This window comes from Echeneis naucrates, chromosome 24, assembly GCF_900963305.1.
Source record: "Echeneis naucrates chromosome 24, fEcheNa1.1, whole genome shotgun sequence".
Classification (NCBI taxonomy): domain Eukaryota; kingdom Metazoa; phylum Chordata; class Actinopteri; order Carangiformes; family Echeneidae; genus Echeneis; species Echeneis naucrates.
Window position 1 is genome coordinate 11,014,880 of NC_042534.1, and position 22,560 is coordinate 11,037,439.

The 22,560-nt window shown below is 41.2% G+C and overlaps 1 protein-coding gene across 5 annotated transcripts; it reads right to left on the reverse strand.

Annotated features, from left to right (window-relative positions):
- Positions 1 to 441: 441 nt before the first annotated feature.
- On the reverse strand, positions 442 to 22,437 carry dpf3 (double PHD fingers 3). Of its 5 annotated transcripts, none has more exons than XM_029496870.1 (12): positions 22,322 to 22,437; positions 14,496 to 14,656; positions 12,411 to 12,518; positions 10,049 to 10,182; positions 9,733 to 9,828; positions 9,462 to 9,534; positions 8,906 to 8,947; positions 7,501 to 7,638; positions 7,234 to 7,362; positions 4,188 to 4,300; positions 3,517 to 3,598; positions 442 to 2,393 (listed from the first exon to the last, which is right to left on the reverse strand). In XM_029496870.1, the coding sequence occupies exons 1-12, from the start codon at positions 22,351 to 22,353 to the stop codon at positions 2,326 to 2,328; spliced, it is 1,176 nt and encodes a 391-aa protein (XP_029352730.1). In that variant the 5' UTR covers positions 22,354 to 22,437; the 3' UTR covers positions 442 to 2,325. The 5 variants fall into 5 exon arrangements, 3 of the variants coding, with proteins under 3 accessions (XP_029352730.1, XP_029352731.1, XP_029352732.1); XR_003840483.1 differs by lacking the exon at positions 442 to 2,393 and adding an exon at positions 5,373 to 6,029 and having other exon boundaries at positions 3,578 to 3,598; XM_029496871.1 differs by lacking the exon at positions 8,906 to 8,947.
- Positions 22,438 to 22,560: the final 123 nt, after the last annotated feature.

Genomic DNA, 22,560 nt, shown 5'->3' on the forward strand with positions numbered 1-22,560 from the left:
CATCTTTTACAAAAACCACATTGCATTTCTCGCCAGAATGTGACTGATTTTTTTATTTGGTTTTTTTTTGTAATTTGAAATCAAGTGTACATAGTCAATATCATCCTTTTTATAGTAGGTTTAAAAGTTTGAATTAATTCATTCAAGTGCGAAGTAACTGGTATGTAGTTTCCCAAACAAAGTGCGACATATATTAACATTAGAAAGAGAGTCACTGCAGCATTTTTTCGGCATCCCTGTTGCAGTGACTGATTTGAGGATTTATACACAAGATATCGCATACAAAATGGCATCAGGACTAACCATCTTGGCCAGAGCCACACAGAAACTGTCCCTTGAGTTTGCACCTCTAAATTTAGGCTTTCCTAAAGGCCAATAATTGAAAAGTGAGGGACACAATTTAAATAGTATTTATGTAAATATTTTTAAATTATGGAAACCTGTAGTCTGAGATGAGCTACCTCAAAGCACTATAATATAACAGATTTGCAATAAGTAATATTATGAAAAGTCTTTATTTTAACACAAACATAACATTAACCTAAAGAAAAAAAAAAATACAACCATCAGGGTGTTTTGTTTTACACAGTTTGAATCACTGTAGGTAATGGCATCAAAATAAAAATGACATCCAAGACATTTTCAAAAGGAAGGCATTATACCTGCCAATGGAAATGAAAAAAAAAAAAAAACTCACTGTGTTATAACATCATATATCTACGTTAGCTCATGATTGTCGGTGGAAAAACAATAGCAGATACAAATCCACAAAAACAAAGCACAAATGAAGAATGGGATATCCTGTCGAAGCTCATACACTATGTGCATTTTAAGGGTTTTTCTTTCACCTCTTTTTTCTTCTTTTTTGGAGCTTATTCTTGGTGTTTCTTCGTGATTTAGAGAGCATTCAGTTAGTTCTGCCAAATGGTGCTGAGTATAAAAATATTAGTGCATTGATGGGGTTTGACAATTTTAACACTCAGTTTTATCCATTAAACATGCCTCAAATGGTAAAACAAATGCAGAGTATCCAGATGTAATCTGTTTACACCTGCACAACAAACTGTAAAACTTCTTACATAAACTGTGCCAGCTACCAGACAGAACACATCAGCGAATACTGGACACGGATTAGCAGTTCAAACTAACGAAAACACATTTCAAAGCCAAAATCACATGAATGGTTAAAGCCACTGTTAATGTTGAAAATTCCACTTGTGTGTTTCCATCTGTGACAAAACAAAATTTCATTTGAACACAAGAACCTAGGGAGAAAAGGCAGGAGATTTTTCCATTATTGCAATAATTTTTTTACTGGTTGCCAGGTTTTTGTTAGAAGTCGATAAAATTGCTAATTTGCATGTAAGTGTGTTGTGGGGTAAAAAATCTATACACTTTTTGGCCTCTGTGATAGTGCATGATGGTAAAAGTCTGGGAACCCCTCATTACAGTAACAGTTTCTCCACGACAGTAACATTGGAACAATGTCAACAATGCATAAATAAATGTTTCATTCTTTGTAAAGACATGTTAAATACTGTGTTAAGTGTCACACTGAGCACCATATTATCCTAGCTACAGCAAGGATATAGAAAACAGATGTGGATTAAAAACATCAACATGTTCCATGAGGAATGATAGTCAAGGCAATTTTATTGCCCCATTTCCTTTTAGCGTTGGATATAAATTTCACCAAGCTTGACAAATACTGTGAAAAATGATCTGACGAACACTGAGTCTGTCCAGATATAAAATAGGAGCGTCACTGTAAAGTTTAAACAAAGGAGAGGAGTCAAGATGGAAGAAGAAATTTAAACAGACATCAGTCAAACCACTCAGGCCCCCCCAGTGTAGAACTTGAGCACCAAAGGAAACAAGTGGAAGGCTGGGAGAAATTAAGTTTAAATCAGGGGAAACATCCCAAGTTTGGGATTTCACACACACACGCACTAAAACGTATTGGCCCCCTTCAGCATTGCATTGGATTCTTGGTGTCTGTGGAGGAGTGAGGTAGAGAGATGACTGAGTGGCAGACCTGCTGTTAATTGACTTATAGTCGAAATTGCATGTTGATTGTGTTTGCAGCTGCAGTGTTGCTAGGCTATATGAGAGGTAGAATATCTCTGCGCCTCACACAGGAAACTGCCCTGAGCCTGCTAATGCATTGCATTGTAAATGTTTTTATGTGTATGAGAAAGTGTGTTTGAACCTGCGTGTGTATGTCTGATTTTATGTGAAAGAAAACTTTCTGCAAGAATGTGGGCAAGCCAAACAGTTACATGAACGAATATATACTTTGTGTATTCGAGAGGAATGTCCAGGATGTTACGCTTCTCCATAGGCTGAGGCCTTGTCCTTTAACAGGTCCAGACACAAGTGGCAGCTCCAGCTCCCTGTAGAGAGAGAGAGACAGAGAGAGGCTGAAGTCTTCGTCCCACTGGCTAGTTTCCATATATAGCCTTTGCTTGCAGGCTCTCCAATCTATAAACACATCCTCACCGGGTGTAAGACCAGCCTCACACAAGGCCGCTACACCTGGAGGCACAACCAAGTCCTTAAGACTCTGGCAGCAGCTATTGAGAGCAAGAGAACAACTACGAACTTCTTGCCTTTGAGAGCAACCAATTCCATCATGGCCCCAGCCTTCGTCCGAGAAGGACAGAAAAGCCCAACCATCTCCCTGTCAAACCAGAAGCTGGATAGCTAGCCATGGCCCGGGACTGGAAGATGCTTGTCGATATTGACCAGCAGCTAATCTTTGCACCTGAGATTGCAGCTACCACCCTTAGGCCAGACTTTCCCTTTCACTGAAAGCTGTTTACATTACAGAGGTAACAGTCCCATGGGACAATTCAACAGAAGAGGCCTATGAGCACAAAAAACTGCGCTACATAGAGCTGGCAGCAGACGCTCAACAACGAGAATGGAATGCAAAAGCCTATCCGGTTGAGGTGGGATGCAAAGGTTTTGTGGCCTCTTCCACCATCAGGCTGCTGAAAGACCTTTGGCATCCAGGGACAGGCTCAGCGACAGCGGCTGAAAGAAGCAGCCAGTGGTTATGGATCAAGCAGAACGACCCTTGCTGGGCTCAAAGAGCATCATTATGACCCGCTCACCAATTCCCCCCACCCCATCCCCTTCTTGAACACCACAGTCAACTGTAGGCTTTTCCCTTTAAACAATCAGGCAATTCTCATTATTGGGCATGGGACACAAGCTCAGGTTTGATCACCCTGTAGCTGGCCACATTTGATGAGGGTGTCTAGTGTTGAAAGGTCGAAACACCCCCTGATTCAAAGGCACGCTACTGATGATGTGTCCCAAATTTACATCGTACCCACATCTGAGATACAGCTCTCGTGCTACTCTCAACAGCAAAGCAAAGCTCACGTGCATACCATCTACTGGCACAATGGACAGTTTACCATCATGTCCCATGTTTCATGATCCTTCATGACATATACGGTTTTTGCCCACTTATATAAACCGTTTGAGAGCGGTTCTCAGCTGCTGTACCTTCAGGAGGCTGGGTCATTGGGGGCTTCAGGCAGTACATGTGGTATCCTCTGTCACAGTCGTCACAGAACAGCAGCTGGTCCTACACAGGCAGTACACAATCAACATCTTCAATAATGGATGAAATGGAAACAGACAGCATATAAATAGATGTAAGCCGCACTAAAAGAGCCCACACTCGGCCAAAGCCTCTGTCAAAAAACGACCCTGTAGAGATACATTATCACAGACATGTAAATTTTTTTTTTGTGTGTTTATTAGCATGCAGCCTAGTGTTATTCATCTTCATTGCCACCTCATTCTTATAAAATATGACTGCTAGACAAACAAACGTTATGTGACTGCCCAGTAGAATTATGATAATAAATGAAAATTCAGCTTCAAAAGAAAATAAATGATGGAGTTAAGATTTGTTTAAACCTGGTATGAAACAGAAAACCTTTTAGCATCATGGGTAATTCATCAAGTACATACAATATACAACAGCCTGGCATAAATTCAGTGTAATTCATTGCCCAGGAAAGGAAGAACATTGACTGTGGAAAGGTCGTGGCATTAGAAGAATAACATGTCAAATTTAATGTTGTTAAAAGCCAATTCAAGAGGAAATCTAGTACTAACATTTGAGCACAGGCATTTCATTACAAGCCTCTCCTCTAAAGTGCGCTTACATCGTTCTCTGACGTTCCACAGAGGCTGCAAGACTTGCACTCGATGCACTGCCACTGGTACGTCCTCACCGCCTGCATCATGTTCTCAGTAAACTGCAGACATGTAGGGTGACCTGCAAAGAGAGACAAGAAAAGTGAAGAGGGAAGGAAGTGCGGAAAGCACCGAGAGTTTGTGTTTTAAAGGCAAAAATAGTCATGCTTTCTCATATAATACTTTGCAAACATGTGGCAGAAGCTCTGAATTAAAAGACATAAACATATTTCCATCAACCATAAAAATGATCCTCTCCATCTCTATCTGATGACACACATGATCCATGATCTACGGTAACTGAAATGAATAAAGACTGTTTCCCCTATCCGCTATTAATGGTTTGTTGTTTACTGTTTTCTACTAAATTGCAGTCTCCTATGGGCTTTTAAAAAGCACGAGCACAAGTTATTGAATGAACAGTTTTTCCTTGGCTGTGATGAATAGGTCATTCACATAAAACATCATCCAATAGTGTGATCTTTACATGAGTGCTTACTTTCTGTAATTCAGATAAATGTAATCTCATAGTGTTGACAGTCAGTACTGCTGGATGAAATTTACCATCAACGGCAATCTGGCCACCAAAAACAAGTGAGTGATTATACTGTATGTCTGGGAAAAAAAAAAAAAACACAAGCGATGATGTGTGGGAAAACACAGCCAAGTGTTTTATCATCTTATATCCACAGCTGTGACAACACATAGACCATTAGTTGATATACGCTAAATTATCATCCTGCCCCTTAGTAACAGACAATTCATAGCTATCGCCATCATCTTTTACATCCGCCCCGCAGCCTCACAGCGCTGTCAGCATCTTCTCACACATCCATCTGCATCAGCCTGGTATCAATGGGGTATCAATGAGCCGTGAAGGAGCCATAAAAAGGATGGATTGATTTACAGCTACGCAGGGAAAGCCAGAAACATTGAACACATTCACTATTAGATGGGTGAGGGATGACTGTCATGACCTGAGCAGAACTTAAAGCAGAGGTGTTCAAGCCTGCTTAACAAATTTAACTAAGGAATTAGAGTTGGGAAAAAATAGGTTAATAGAGTAATAGCTGCAGGCTATAGCAGCAGTCATTGGAGAAAGAGTCTAGTCCTTGAAGACAGAGAGGAGCAATGGAGTGCCGATTGGCTCTTACCTCCCGGCTACCTGTCCTCTTTAGTCAATGGGGTAACTCAAAAGTCCATGTTCATCCCTTTCCCTGCCACATTAGTGGCCAATCAAGTAATTGACTCCATTTTCTGTGGTCCACCAAGTCTGCTATTAATCTTTTCAGTCCAGAGTTGGGGCATGGATAAAGCCATGTTTATCTTATGATTTTAACTGACCTGATGCAAGCAAAATTGAGTGTTAGCAGTTTGCTTTTTCTTTATAAGAAATGGAAAATATCTTAACTATTCATAAAAAGCATCACTTAAAAAAAAAAGCCATTGTATCCATCAAAGACGATATCTTAAGAGGCTGGATCTTATGTGTAAATAAAAGTGTTCAGAGTAATCCAGTGATTTTTCAGGTAGAGGCATCTTCAAGGTGAGTCACTGCAGTCCAGGCTGCTCCTTCAGAGTCTTTCAGCATTCCCTGAAGGAAAAGGATTTTTACTGCCCCAAAGTCCAACTAGTCAACACGTCCTGTGATCAGCTGTCAGCCACAGTATCACCATCTGACAACAAAAAGTCTTCCAGCTCTGTTTCTTCAAAGCCTTGAAAGGTGGAGGCCTCACTGTCTGACGAGTCGCCGAACAATTCTTCAAGAGCACTCATCTTCCTCCCATCCTTCTTCACTCCTCCTCTTCCAGCTACCATGGAAACATCAGCGTCAGAGTAACACAGACAAGGCCACACAGTCTCCCAGCTGTTCTAATAAGCTCTACTTCAGCAAGAAAACATCTCACTTGCTCAAATGAATGCCCTACTCTCAGTTGAGCTGATTGGAGAAATGGTTTGCTGAGATATCCAGCAGATGCGGCTTCGGCTAGTGTGGGGGGAAAAAGAGGGGAAAAGGAAAAAAAAAAAAAATGCAGCCAAATGTGCAATAAGAAAATGCATGAAAACTGAGCAACAGAAGAGTAAAGGCATGTCATCGAAAGGCAGAAGACCCTACTGATGGACGAGGCTGAACATGGAGAAGCATGCAGGTTGGAAGCAAGCAGCAGAGCCTGTGTATCAATATTTATTTATTTTAAATGGGAGAATCAAAGTGTTCTGGGAGTTGGCTCAATTCTCATGATCTGCAAGGCTCATTGATAACCCACTGAAAGGACACTTTAGCGACCTGAAAGCTCAATTCACTGCACAACATAAACGTTTAATAAAATCGATGTCATTGACTGAAGACACAAGCTGGCTGGTACAACGATGACTTGAAACAACAGTTGTTGTGAAGGTTTTTTGTTGTGGTTTTTTATTTTAAGTAAGAAAGAATGAACTTTATAAAATGTATCGTTAACGCTAAATGTTAAGCTACATTTTGGAATAATTGTATAGCTTTGTTATTAATGTGCCTTCCAAAATATATTGTGAAGAAATTGTGTGTTTATATATCTTCATAGATTCTACGTAGCAAAGATAAACACTGCAAGGAAGCGAGGAATACACATAAACAAGTGGATAAAAAAGGAAGTAAAGAGAAACAAAAATGAGATATGTAGTTGACACAAATTAAAGCATGATTCTAGCAGACTTTGGAACTAACTTCAGAAAATCTTATTTAATTTGCAAAGAAATAGTTTAAGTTGTAGGTGTGATTATTTCCTTTCCTGAAGTGAGATGAACCAAAGATATCACTTTAATACTCTTCATAATAAAGATAAGTAGATAAGTATTGAACAATAATTTTAAAAAGAGATATAAAAAGATATTCTCTTCATTCACTCATATGAGGTTTTTTTTATATTCACTAGGCGAGCTGATGAACAAAAGTCATTTCTTATGGTCTAAAAGCTGACGTTATCAAGGGACCAGGAGATTTAGTTGAAAAGGTTGTGCAGTTGGGGGACTTACCAGAGCGTCCACAGTCTGAGCAGGACACCAGCTCCTCAGCCTGTCCCGTCTTCCTGTTGGAGTCCTGGTCTCCCAGACAGAAGTCACAGTAGTCGTTGGGGATGATGGCGCCGTCTGGGCCCTTCTGAGCTGTCAGCAGGAACCACGAAAGAGAAGGATATAGTAGTTTATTTCATGAATAGCTCGAGGCCTTCTGGGTTTTTGTCAGGAAAGTATTTCAATTTCAGAACTGGCATGGCATTTACAGAAATTTCAATGCCAACGTACGTTTGTGGTTGTCCAAGCTTTGCGGGAGAGATGGCGCCATCTCTGTTTCTTTCTCCTCTTCACCCTCTTCCTCTGCCAGATGAGTGTGTGTATAGTGGTAGCTCAGGCCAGGTCGGTTCTTGTAGCGCTTTCCACAAACTATACGTAGATAAACCATCACAGATCAGTTAGAAACATGGAAAACGCAGCAGTGACTCAACAGTGTGCTCAAAGTCAACTACCACCTCTGCCTAAAGAAATCGTTTTGTAAACTCACTGTCAGTATTCAGGTTGGATGGTTTTTAACTGTACAAAAATCACCTATAAAGTAGAGGCGTTCAGTTTGACCGTCCCAGTGCATCTGCTCTGAGCGACTGCATACCCGTTTAAGGTACAGTAACAAGAAAGGGTTGCAGCTGTAAACATGACTGGACTTGGAAGAAAATGTGAGTGCATTACTAACTATTTCTGTCCTGTAACCAAGACAGAAAACATGGAGATATTAGCAATACAGCCACACTACGACAAAGACATGGTGGGTCATGAACAAAAACTGAAGACCACTAGGACCAGGGGTCAGATGATACCCACGGCACGACAAACTGAGAACCTAATAAGTTTGGAGAAGCAGGACAGTGAGGTGGACTAAAAACATAAACCTGCAACTTTTGTAACATTTACGGGGCTTTTGTTTGACCACTGGTCTAATGTTACTCTCATTGTACAGGTTGTTATAGTAAGCAAAACATTAACAACAGAGCTTGACTTAATTAAAAAAAATAAAAAAAAAAGCAAATATCATTTATATAAAAAGAAATGAAGCAAAAGTGTTGTGCTCTAAAACTACACTGCATGGAAATATATCTAGTGTAGATTATGGAATAATTGAGGAGTCTTCACGGTGAGCACAATAGAGTTGTAGCCATTATAGAAGTTCCTCGTCATCTATTTGGTGTATTATAGTTTTATATTAATAGTAATATTAACTTTAGTTATTGTGGCCAAAATAACTAAATGCTTTATAGAGGAACTTGCGCTGCAATGGCAGCCCTGTGCCTAACTAACTACGCACTAACTAAGCACCAAGTTACACTTCTACAATGGCTACATCTATGAATCACATCACAGCTACAGAGTGGCCAGAGAAACATGCATTCCTCAGTGTGGCATTAGCTCAGCTGCTGCTACAGCGTCACTTGGTTCATGCCTGGCAATGAGCAAGCATTAAAGCTCAAATATTATTATAGCATTAGTGTCATGCAATGCTCACACTGCAGTTAGGGAAGCCTATACTAGCATAAAACATTTAAAAGTAGTAGATGACAGTCAGCCATTCCAACACCAGGCGTTAATGAGTAAGAAAGGCCGATCATAAAGTCAGTTCATAGAGCCCCTAGAAAGACAAGATGGCGACAGGTTCAGATACCTTCTTCAGCCTTTTTTGAGTTATGCTTTTGTTTGTATCTATCTGGAACAGAGAAGACACAAAAGCAAACGATAAAGGAAAGACAGAACAAGACACAAAATGAAGATGAGATTCATTTGCTTGAGGCTCAGTCATTGTGGATATCTCTGTCCACATCCCTGTGGCAATCAATTCTTGGGTTTGTTTTGTTTGTTAGATTGATTCTTTGTTATTTTGTTTGTTTGTTTTGTTTTGTTTTGTTGTTGTTTTTTTTTTTTTGTCCAAGTAAACAAGTGGCATGCTAGTCAGGTCTGAATTAACAGCAAACTTTCTTCATGCTGCAGAGGACTGCTCTTAGAAACAGAAGAGGAGAGGGCCACCATTGGAAGATTGGAAGATTGAAGTTGAGAGTTATCAACAAAAACTCTCATTATCGCTAGATCTAAGAAGACAGAGGTTCTCCGATGCCTTGAGCTTTATGAAACACGACTCAGAATTTTGACTAACGTGGAAAATGACAAGCTGATCACATAATTGCACACAATGTACAAAAAAATCAATATTCCTCTTCTCTTACTGTCGCAGACGTAAGGTTTGTCCTGATCGTCGATGTTAGCAGGTTCTGCCCTCCTGCGACTTGATCCTCTGTTCTGAAAGGAAACACATTAAATGACTGATATTTCATTATCAAATAAACTATTTTTCCAAATTTTTCCAAAAATTCATGATATGTAAATTTCATTTTGAGAACATTAGCATGCTGAAGTAATTTTTATTTGTGGATTTTGTGCAAATGAAACTAATTTAATTTCTCTCGACACCAGACACGCATTAACTGTGATTCTCACTTTGCCTCGGTTTCTGTTCTTTCTCTTTGGAGCGTCCAGTTCAAAGTCTTCATCATCATGGAAGCCGTCTCCATTCTCCTCTGCCTCCAGTACTCTCTACAGAACAAGTACACGCACAGTCAGACAGAAGATTAGCATTTAAGTGGTTACAAGAGAGGGTGAAGAGTAAAATATAAAGGTTTAGGATATTTTCCACTCCTCTCCACTGCGATCATCTGTTACCTAATAGAGATGTTTAGCTTTACGTCAACTAAATCATAAAACGCTGAGGAAATCTTAATGATGTCCATTACACAATGAACATGAAACACATTACCTGTATTTCCAACAATGTCTCCTCTTCCTTACTGAGGCTGTTTTTTTTCTCCAGCAGGCTCTCTCCCCTCAGGAGGGCCTCCAAGGCTGTAGCCTCCCCTGGGGGCACCTCACGCTTGGGGGCCAGCTCTGCTTCTGAGGAGGATATGGCACAGGAGAAGACGAGAGAGAGAAAGGAGTATTTGAGATGGGGAAAGGGAATATGCTTCTGCATCTGCATTCAGACTCACTGTTAACTTTCATTGATGTGAATTTTTCAATAGTTTGCTGACCTTAATAAACACAAAGCTTTTTTTGTACAGTGCCTTCTTCGCTGGCTGTGTGCAGGGCACATGAGTAACCAGCTTTAATGTCAGATCACATGAATTTTTCATGTTCAGTTTTGGGTCAAGAACACACATTGATTCAGAGACTATGCATTGGGATCAGTGTGGAGGTAGCATGACACCAGGTAATACAGTAGAAGGGACAGGCTGCGTTAGTCACCATCTGTAAAAAACTGCATTTTTCCAGGTGCACAGTACGAAAGGAAATAGTGAACCACATTTTTTTTTTAAACTGCTTATAAACTTAAACGTTATCTGAGTATCTGTTCTTCCCACTTCAAACCGTATTTATCTTTCTTCATCTCCCTCTTTTCATTTCCGCAGAGATGAACTTGCAGCAGGATTGACTCTCTGTCCTTGTCTTTGAAGAGTAATACAAGGATAAATAGAGAATGAGCGTGGGGATGTGATAAGGGAGGCAGGGAGTGAGCTGGGCTTCTGAGGCTGTCAGGCACTCTTATTGAATACAGAGCTGCTGTACCACTTTGTCTCTTTCTCCGTCCTCCTCCTCCGTCCTCTACAGGATACGCCTCCTCCTTCGCCTCTATTCTCCGCTGATCCCTTCCCTCCTCTTTTATACTGAATCCCTCTCTCCTTTGCGTTGCTTTGCCCCGTTTTTTTCTTTCACCCGTCCGCTTTCTGCTTTATAACCCCGTACCTCTCCTTTGACTCTTTGGGACGAAAAGAAATAAAATGACTGGAGCTGAATGCTATGTTTTACCAGTGCTCCCATCAACACATGAACAAATACTCATACACACACAACTAAGGTCATTGGAATTTTCTCTTAAGCTAAACGCCAATAGGCTAGTAACATCCTCATCCAGTATCTAACACTGGGCATTTGCACATTTTTAAAGCTCTTGTTAGATTAAACAATGAGTTTCTTCTGAGGAAAGCAAAATGGCTGCTGAGGCTCAGCCCCCAATTTGAGCTGTGGCACGCAAAAATGAAAACAGAAGATCCACAAAAGCGAGGAATTTAATTCTGCTCTTTCAAAGCAACCTGGCAACAGAGCCTCTGTGTTTCTGCACACACATACACACACAGACAAACCTCCCTGCTCAGGAAGCATTAAATAAACATAAAGCATTTCCAAAAGCCCCGGAGAGGAGCGCACGCATTCCTCTGCAGTGTTATGATAGATATCTGGACTAAACTGCAGAATTGGATGTCAGAAAAACAAAACGGTACACTGACAATAATCTTCTGCCCTTTTTCTCTTTTACTCATTTTCCCTCTCTCTCTTATGTGTGTTGGTTGGTCGGCCGCAGCTCTGCAGAGTTTCTTTCTTTTTATTTCATGAAAGTGGCTCTGTCCTCTGTGCAAAGCTAAATCGTGGTGGAAAGCTCTGGAGTATTATGTTGCGTCTGGAAGACAGCGGGGTGAGGGGGGGGGTGGTAATGGTGTGGCAAAGAAGAAACAAAGACCTGCCTTTATGTGCGTCCCTTATCAGGTTCCTGAGCCATTCCTCTGCTAAAATCCCCTTGTAACACACACACAGGCAAGGTTGTATGCACACACACACACACACACAAAAGCATACACTTCTACTTCATAATGCTCACTTACATTCTAATGCCTCATGGACAAATGATTACAGAGGCCCAGTTAGGGTGCTTCTGTGTTGTATCGGGGCACAAGAGTCATGTGTGGCGGTGTTTGTGTTCTTGTGTATGTGTGTGTGTGTGTGTGTGTGTGTATACTGCCAGAGAACAGTGAGAGGAGCCATTGATTCAGGGGAGAGAATGAACCTGGAGACCTGGCGAAAGTGACTGCTAACCAGAGCCAGATGGTCAGATAGGGAGCATTAATGCCACTAAGCAACCCTGAAGCTCTGCGCAGCCATGCAAGAGCCCTGAGGGCACACACATACCATAATGCAGATGATTGTTTAAGTGGCGGAAGTTTGGGCACAAAATGAGAGGGTGCATGGCCAGTACCGCTGCTTTTCACTGTGTATGCATATCAATGTGCTTCTGGGCTGCGCACGTGTGTGTGTGTATGTGTGTCTGAGTATTCTGTTGTTTGTCTTACCTAGTCGGAGTTCACACAGGCGGAGCTGGGGATCCAGAGGAGGGTGGAGTCGCCTCTTCTTTCTCCAGCAACGAGCAGGGTAGGTATACATCTGTCCCGCTGCCTGCCCTGGATGCACACACACAAATATGTAGTAAATGTACACACACGCAGACACACAGGCAGAATTTGGACTAGTGGTGGTTTCTATTTTAACCCTCCTGTCAGCTTTGGGGTCAATTCGATCCCATTCAATGTTTATAATTTAAAAGATTGTAGTTGACTTCTTTTTGGCTTCATATTTCATGACTTTTCCCTGATTTGAGGGGGACAACTGATTAAGCATAAAATTATCATGATGAAACTTTTCAATTTGCTGTACACATGTTCAATTTGACCCCAACCTTTTTAAGCTGTGTGTGTGTGTAACCTCACATCACTACACCTGCAGGTGCAGACGTGATACTTGATAGTCGATATATGACGAAGGGGCAGGGAAAAGAGAATTCCCAAGAGAACTTTGACACGTCTCTTGCTGACTTTCAATGAATGCTTGTTTGTGTTTCGTGGGCTGTGTCCATTCCGACAATATATGCTGAGCAAACCTTTCAAATACATCAAAATTTGGGCAGCATGCGATGCACAGTCCAGCTATGCCTGGAATATGTAGGTTTACACAGGAAAGTCCCCTGAAAAAAACAGGGCACAAGGGTTGTGTTTGGCATGGATGAAGGATCTCATGGGCATAAATAACATTGCATGTGATCATTTATTCCCATCTTATCCCCTGGATGGGGAACACCCAAAGATGAGTATGAGCTGTGCTGCAAAGAAGGAAATAACTAAAAAGAAAAAAATTAGATACAACAATAAACAAAACTATTTCACTCTGCCATTTTCAGTCCCAAACCAAGATGAGAAAAGAAAATGGGTGAGTGACCACAAATGTGTTAATAAAAAAGTAAATAAAAACAATTGAAATAAGTAAATGAAAGGTTTTGGGGTTCTTTCTACTTTGAAGGTTTTGCCTGATGGTGGCACTACAGGAAATGTGTTTCATTATCAAGGGATTATTTATGTATTCAATGAATAAACAAACTGCCTGATACAAGAACAAAAACTTGCTCAGTAGTTTAATTTAAATCATTTTCTGGACGTCGACAGCCCTGGAGTCAGACTGACGCCAAGGATCAAATGTGTGTATTTGAGGATAATAGGAGGGTTAACAAAACCTGTGCTGAGGACCACCCCCACCCTCCCACCCCATTTACACACACACACACACACACACACACACACAGTTGACCAGTCTTGTTCTCCTGACACTTGATATTTTAGTGCTCAGTCTGATGGTCTCAAAGCCTGTTTGACACACAAAACCTGAAATTCAGGGTAGTGATTTTACTTAATGTTCATATTATATTCAACTCACTCCAATGAACCTTTCTAATGGAATTGCTTTGCCGCTGTCTCACCAAAACAGACTTCTTGTATTTTAATTGTATATTTTTGGTTTCTGCCCTTGTGTCCAGCCATATTCCTACATCAGCTTAGCAGATGATGTGTTTTATGTGTGCTTTGCAGGGGGAAAAAATCAAGAGAAAGCAGGGAGGATGGATAAACCCAGAATAAATGCATATAATGTGAATTAGGTCTGCCACAAAGTATAGGGTGTGGCCTGAAGGGCTTTGCATACAAGATGGAGCACAGGCTATTTGTGTCCAGCTCTCAGTAAAGACCAGATTGTTCCCTTTGGCTGCACAGGCGACCCAGATGTGAAGACTAAAGTGGCAATTGTAATATAAGCCTAGATAAGTATATGAGAGTCATTGCTTCTTATCTCTGAATACATATTTTCATTTATTGATTTATTGATAAATGTTTGCTTTGTTTCTTGCTGAGAATTGCATGATCAGACTGATGCAACTCTCATTTCTGTGCTCACCTTAACCGAGCATCATGAGTGGAATCAGGGGGAAACTGCTAGCTTGGCTGAGATTTGATAGGATTCCTTATATCATCTAAGAAATAATGGTGACAAGACGACACCAGGGATTTACCAGAAACAGAAACTTTTTGTTTTTGTTCACCCTGGAGTTTTCTCACCTGGCTGGCGGTGGCGCTTCTCCATCCAGATGTAGCAGTTATTCTGTGCCACGCCAGTTTGCGAGTCCAAGAAAGGCATCCGCACACTCCGCTCAGCACACAGACGGGCATTGTAGCTGCGACAGTGTTCGATAGCTTCCTTGTAGAACTGGTCACCCAGCCTGAAAGCAGACAGAGAAACAACAGAGAACACCAGGTAGTCAGTGAGGTAAACAGACCTGAAGGAAATCAGACTAAAGAAAAATACTCATTATGCTTTAATATACCAGGACCTTTGTTTTTCACTTTTACAAAAAGTGTCCCATTCAATCATCTCAAATACACTGAAAAAATGTGGAGCAAAAGTTTCTCACAACATTATTGTCATTTTTGTTTTTTAAATTACGTTAAACTATTGGCCGCATGCTGCTTCACTTTCTGGTCTCTGTGCCCTGAGTCATTCCTGCTGTTGGAAGTCCTATCAGCTGAATGACTCTTAACATATTTTTGGACAGTTAATGGTAATAACACATGCTGGGTAGCTGATGAGCCGATATGGCCTGCAAAGTAGAAGGCCATCTGGCTTACTAAAACACACATAGACCTCTCTCCAGAGTTTGGCGGTGCGTGCTATGTAAATGCAGATTTAGTGCAAACATAAGATGAGGCAGGATGGCGGCTAAAACGAAGGGAAAGGTCAACAGAAGTGGGGAACAATAAGGGCAGTGAAGGTGCACACATACAGAAGAAGAAAACAATGATAAACTATAAGAGATGGGGAAATGTTGTCATCCTGTCAAACTGATAGATGGCTCGGGGGACTGGATCGAAGTCCACACAATAGACACACAGGTGTACACATAAACGTGCACACGCACACTATTGAGAAGCCTGAGCGTATAAATCAACAGCCATCAATAACATACCACAACCTCAGTCAAGCGCTAAGATTTCTGCAGCTGCAATCATTAGGGACAAAAAGAATAAACATGATAAACTCCTTTTCACCATTATTTAATTTTCCCTCTCTTTCTTTTTTCCATTTTTTCTTTATTTAGTTCCAGAAACCCAAGAGGAGGGTAGAGGACAGATAGGTCTCATACAGTCTGATCTTGAGGTGCATTTCAAAGGCAGGGGACTGAGCCATCCTTAAATACTTTTACCACTTTTAAAATGAAACACATACAACGGAGAGTTTGATGTATCTCAGTATCTGATTGGCCATAGATCTCGGGCTCTTGGAGATATACCCAACGTCTGCCTTCCCATCATCCTGTCTCGCTGACTGCCTGAGCAGAGATGGAAGCTCTGTGGATTCTCTACACAGACATGTAAAGAATGCCAAGCTGGACAAAGACCAGCACTCTGGTCACATTGAATCTCACAAAGATGGTCAGTGTTTGGAAGAGGTGGGATCGGAGGGTGGACAGAGGAGGAAAGGGAATCGGGGAGGGGGTGGGGCTGAGAGGCCAGAGTCAGTAGCAGCAGTGAGTGAACCAGGTATTGCATGAAATACATGAAAGACAACAGGAGAAATCACAGATGATGTTATGGACATTAAAAAGGTTCTTGATTTGCAAAAAAAAAGGAAACAAAAACAGAAAGAAAAAGAAGGGAAACCAGACACCTGGTGTACAGATGAAAGTTCCCAACTCACAGCTGCATTGTCCCCTCTTTTTTCACAGCTATAAATTATGAATTACACTTCAAGTTTGGCGACTGCCACATCTGGACAAAGATCAGAATCAGAAATAGTTTTATTGTCAGGTATGTGTAAACATATTAGGAATATGACTATGGTGTTTCTAGCTTTGAAAAGGGAAAGACAAAATTAAATTTTAAAAAATCAAATAAAAGAAGAAAATAAAAATAGGAAATAACAAAGAATATATATATATACACTGAAATTTGAAATATTGGAAAAACTTGTAGTGGGATATTGTACAAGATCTGAGATGATTGGGAGAATTGTGGGTTCTGACATTTGGATGGCTGATCAGAGAAGGAATCACGTTTGAATATATGTTTTCTACTAAACGGAAACCTGTTGTTGGACGGTAAAGCTACCTAGAATGGCATAAATATGATTGGCAACATAACAGATGTGGCTGTAGAGGGACAGTAACAGCCAGGCCTGCTGTTTCAGGATTTTATGCTGATCTGAGCTAGCTGTTTTCTGGTTCCAGCTTCATATCGTTCTTATCTTGGCAAAAATAACTTATTCATAATGTCAAACTGTTTCGTTAAGGAGTCTTTGCTTCATTTAAAAGTCAGTTTTTGAGAGCAGAGTTGGTATTAGAAGTTGAACACCAGAAGTTGTCTGAATTATGCATATGTTCACATGATTTATCACAAAGTAACACATTGCAGATGCAGCACATGTAAAAAAGAAGAAAAAAAAACTAAAACCTGTGTATGTACAATGTCTGTTGGTTCCGGGCTATGACTTTTTATCAGGGGATCTACAGAAATGTGGGGTGCAGCTGGTGTTTTTGGTGCTGACTCTTTTTTACAGTATGACGAACTGAAAGTGATCTAGTCCAATGCAGACCTCCAGAACAGACTTCCTGTCACGTAAGTCACATTCCCAGAGGTGAAGCTTTATCTCTGCTGTCACTCTTTGTTCTCTGAACTGAAGACTGTGTGTGTGTAGACCTACAGGCTTTGCTCATCTGCCTTTCCTTGTTTTACTCCCTGTGTCATACCATATTTCCTGTATGTTTCTGTCCCATTTCCAACAACAAAGCGTCTGTATAACATCCCCGGGCAGCTTCATAAATTCTTACATAAGCAAGTGTCCGTGCCTTCTTGTTTGCCTGCTGTGTGGCGCGTTCATGTGTTTGATGAAGTGCAAGTAAAGAGCCACCGTGTGTGCATGTGTGTCAATGCTTATGCCTTATAGACCATCTGTCTATGGCTTGCACGCCCTCAGACACTCCACACTGCCCCCACCCTCCACATCTCCACCCCCTTGTACCCGACTCAAGTGACAACAACTGTACTATGCCTGTATTTGTGCCCATTAGTCGACTGTATGGTTGATCCTAGCGATGGTGCTTATGTAAGTTGAGTTTTGCATGTCAGGGAACACATTCCTCTTGGTCAACAGCTTCCTGGATACTGATGGAATCTGCAGTGGAAGCGCGTGCTTGTGTGTGTGTGCACACGCACAATTCAAATTGTCTCAATTACTCACATACTAGCACAGAAAAAAAGAGGTTTTGTGTGTGACGGTCCTTCTTATCACTGCTATATACAGAGGCAACTATGAGCCATTTTATCAGCTGTTGCTAATCATTTACAGGTCACTGAGGAGAGGAGAGGATCTTCACTATTGTTCACTTCAGTTCTTTCTTCTCTGGCCATCAAGACCATCATCGTCACAGGTGCCTCTGAATGATTTACCACAGCCAGAGGGAGACCTCATTGGACACTCCCAAAGACCCAGTTTAATAAAAAAAAAAAAAAAAAAAGGCCGAGCCCATGAAAATGACAGCTATTCAAACTCACATTCAATTCTTCCTCTGAGAGGAGTAGAGGTCTCAGTTTCTGTTTGTGTACTGTCATTCCTGTCCATCAGTCATGCTCTCATCTGTAACATATTTCAGCCTGTTATGGTCTACTCACAGCATCTTCTTCTCCTCCACAAATGGCATAATTAATCCCTGAAAGAACTCATTAATAGCATAATAAATCACTGTCATACTGTTCATATTTCTGTTCATCTCTCTCTGCTCTTGTTTCATGCGATATATCTTAGTTTCCTTATTAGTCAATTATTCAATGTGTCACCTGGCAGAAATTTAAATAGCAAAAACAGTTTCGGACATTTTTCATTTGTTCTATCGAAATGTGAGGACTATATGCTTTTCTTTTTCCTATATGAGAGTTGCTCAGGGAATGGGCTCAGGGAAGGTTTAATGTGCATGTTTTAAAATAAAACTACCAAACTGCAGTTGTTTGTCTTTGTGCAGTGACGGCATAGAATAGCCAGAAGTGATTTTGCAGAATATTATGAGGCCATAGTGAGGAGGACCTATTTTTTATTATTGTTTTTTAAATCAAATTAGACATTTGTTTTGAGTTGTTTTCATAATTTAAATGTGCTTCAGAGAGATCATACTGACTTTGAGCTTTTACCAAAATCAAATCAATTCAACTGGATGTTTGTGTTGTATTTGAAGAGATTCCTTCAAGGCATTTTTGAGATATCATGTTCACAATGATGGGACAGGCAGACAGCCCATAAACAAAACACCTCCAGCCCTGGGTGTTGATGTCACAGAGGTATAAAATATTACCATTTTGCCTTGAGGCAAGAGCTGTTTTGTCAATCTTGTCCTCCTAGCCCTAGTCTACCATAATCACATCTATGTCAGTCATTTTAATGAGTTCTCTTATACAAAGCTGGAAATCAGATCAGCAGGTGAAAGACTGACACGGAATAATGACCTCAAAAACATTTCTACATTTTGTCATTGTGATGTAAAAATTAAGCATTATGGGGGTTCATCTCAGTTTGGGTAGACAGTAAAGTGAAATATCAGCCTTTGTAATGTGTCTGCATGATTACAGACAGACACATACTTTGTAACAAAATGTACAGGCCTGCCCAACAGGAAATCTTCAATATAACTAATAGTGTTATGGAATTATGATGGTTTATATCATACTGGACACAAGATAGCATAAGGGGATGAAATCCAAGTTTAGATTCAGAATTAAGAGGGCCCCAAAGGAAGGACAGGCTAGGGCAACAGCACATGGGCACTGAGAGACATTTTTGTGGCACTAGTTGGCCAGCGGGTGAAGCACACAGGAGGGAGACAGAGGAGGAGGAGCCAAGGAGGCAGAAGGGGAGGAAAGCAGTGTCCCGGGGCACACGTGTTCCCTTGCAAATCCTGTCAGACTCATTTTCTCTCCAGCTCGTGGATGTGTGTACGCACGAGCGCACTCTCCCTCTCTGTTGCCCCCCCCCCCCCCCAACACACACAGACACACACTTGCCTGGCACAAACAGACACACAAAGGAAATGAAAGGGAAAGGTGCATGGTGCAGTCTGAAGTGGGAAGGGGGAGATGTAAAGCCAGCTACTGAAAAGGAAAGGGGGTGGCAGAGGGGAAACCCTGATTCAGATGCTGCTGTTGTATTGCTGTGGAGGTGTGTGTGTGTGTGTGTGTGTGTGTGTGTGTGTGTGCAGATGGTGGGGCGGGGGGGGTTTGGTGAGGTGAAGTCAGAGCTGGAGTAGTGGGCTGAACGATAACTCACTTCAGCTCCACTTGGGGGTCACTTGTGGAAATATGAGAAAACGTGTCTCCAAAAAAGAGGATTGTTCTAACGTACAGTCACATCTTGCTTCTTAAACAGACACATGGAAAAAAAACTAAAGAGAGAAACATATGGGGAACAGGGCAGAAAGGACTGATCATTGCATGAAGCTTTCTAAAAAAAAAACAACAAAATGTTCCTGGCCATTTAATTCCCCATGCCTGGAAACCATTCCCATTCCCTCAGATAGACAAAGGCCAGGGTTCGCCCCTGTGCTAAGGGTGTAGTTTAAATGTATGTAGTAAATTCAGCTAGACAGACCCCACCGCACACCCCACCCCCTAACCTCCATCACTCACTCATGCTCCCTTTCACGCTAACTGGGGGAGGGGTGCATGGCTACATAACCACCTATGCATTTTCCCAAACATACACAATAAAAAACACAGAATCCCAATCACATTGATCCCCTGCTCTCCACCCCACCCCCCCCCTCTTCAGTCTCCTTTACACTTACCCAAATCACATCCCACCTCCCCTTGCTCCTTATGCAAACACAATCAAACCATTATCCACCTGGTTCATTAGAAACCCTAACCTAATGATGAAAGAGAAGGTAAAAGAACCCATAATATGCACATAAACACATCTCTGCATATGAATCAGGGCGCTCATTTTAATACTTCTCATCTCAGTTCTTCATTACGTCCCATCGCACACGGCCTCCCTGGTTTTCATCACAAAGAAGTCTTTGTAAAAATGAGAGTTGAAATAAATCAAGTGAATACACAGAACTAAACATGCCTGAATGAGTCTAGAAATCCAGACGTATAAGCTGCCAGCTGCTGGCGTTTGTACTTCATCTTTCAGAGCTAAGCACTGGCAGGAGAGGAGCGCCAGATCATTACCATGTCCTTAGTGACTGCATATGATTTACCGGGCCACGTCCTGAGGACAGATGACAACTATGCCCATTGTTTCAAACAGACAGTGGACTCACACAACTGCGCTGTCTTGAAAGTAGAGCACAATAATATTTCTTATGGCAGTAACTCACAACTTACTTGACATTTTATTTTACGCATATGCACATTCATTCCAAATACAATTTTAGACCTTTTTCCCTGTATTATGGCAGGGGCATATGTCTGTTTTGGTCGATGCAATCACACATACACACGTTGTTTTCTCTTTCTGCAGATATTGGATGAAAGGGGTCATGGCATATATGAAGCGCAGATGGGGCTCCCTCCCTCCATCTCTCTCTCTCTGCCCAACATGAGACTCCTTCTTTACATCTACCTCTCTCTCTCTCTCTCAACAGATGGACCCAGGAGAATACTGGGACGCTCCTAATCTGATGCACATGCATAACTGCAGACACACAAAAACAAATGCACATATATCTACAGGCTCAACAGCATAATCTGTTTTTGTAGAATACAGCAGCTTAACGGATTTCTTTGTCTGCTGAGACAAAATCTGATTTTTTATTTTTATTTTTTTATTTTTACTGTCAGCAATTAGCTAGTCGGCATTTAATCACACATTATTACAAAACTGCCTTGAGTGAAAGCAGATATGTGACTCATTCATCTACACCCTACACATTTTGGGGGGAAAAAAAACACACACACCAAGTGACCAAATTCCTCTCAAATCTTGACATCTTAAAACGCTCTGGCCTCTTGCACAAGATTGGGAAATTTGTACAAGAGATTTTGTGAAGTTAACTGCACATTCCAGATGATCAGCGGTAAACATCTGCTGTCAGCCAGCAGACATGCAATATGGACGGAGCTCAAAGATACAGCAAAGCTTTCACTGTAATTAGGTAATGTTTTTTTCATTATTGTGCACATTAAAAAAGCCAATGTTGTGTGTTGTCCTGTATAATATATATATATATATATTTTTTTTTTTTTTAAATAAAGAAATGGTTCATGCATGAAAAGTTGACCGTTTCATTTTGTATTTGTTTTCACCAACTTCACAACAACTGCACGACCCTCACACCGTTAACACATTGGAGATTTCTCATTTATGCACTGAAGGAGGTCGACACAGAATAATAACATCCAGTAATCCGCTATTCTTTGTGTTGGCTGGATCCAAATGACAGCACTGGCCGCGCAGTGAGCGACAGTCGCCCTCTCAATGTGCGCCTTGCCACATTAGTGCATGAAACGAAAATCAGCGGTCCAGAGCTGAGAAATAACCGTGCATGCAAACTTTATGTCCCCCGTGTTTGTAGAACAAAGTGTGGTCAATGGCAACTTTCTGTCCAAGTCAAACCAAGTCCGGGGGAGAGAATTAAGCGCGAGTTGGAGACGCTTCCTCTGCAGAATGTGCGTGAGCTTGTGATTTTATATCAATGTTACACCAGACAAACAAACAACATTACCTACAAGTAACACATACACACACGCACAAATAGATGGAGACTACCTAAGTAGATTGCAAAAATGGTAATTTTATCATTCTAATTTTTAAAAAGGCGTACCATCTCACTTACGCGCCACCACAACATGCAATCAAACTATACAGTCGTCCCATGAAATATTTACATTTTACTTACGATTTTAGAGGATTATGAATGACAGTCGCCATTTTCCTTCAGGACTGTAACGTAATATTCCAAATCTCGGTATAGTTTGGGACCCTTATGAAAAAACACACAACAGCCAATGCGGTCCTGGGCACTGTGCTCCCTACCAATACAACTCCAGCATCAAGACATTAGGCGTGGCTTCAGAGAAATATGTCAAACTCAATGTCCCCGTCCTTGGATCGTAGTAATCTCATGAAGTGAACTTG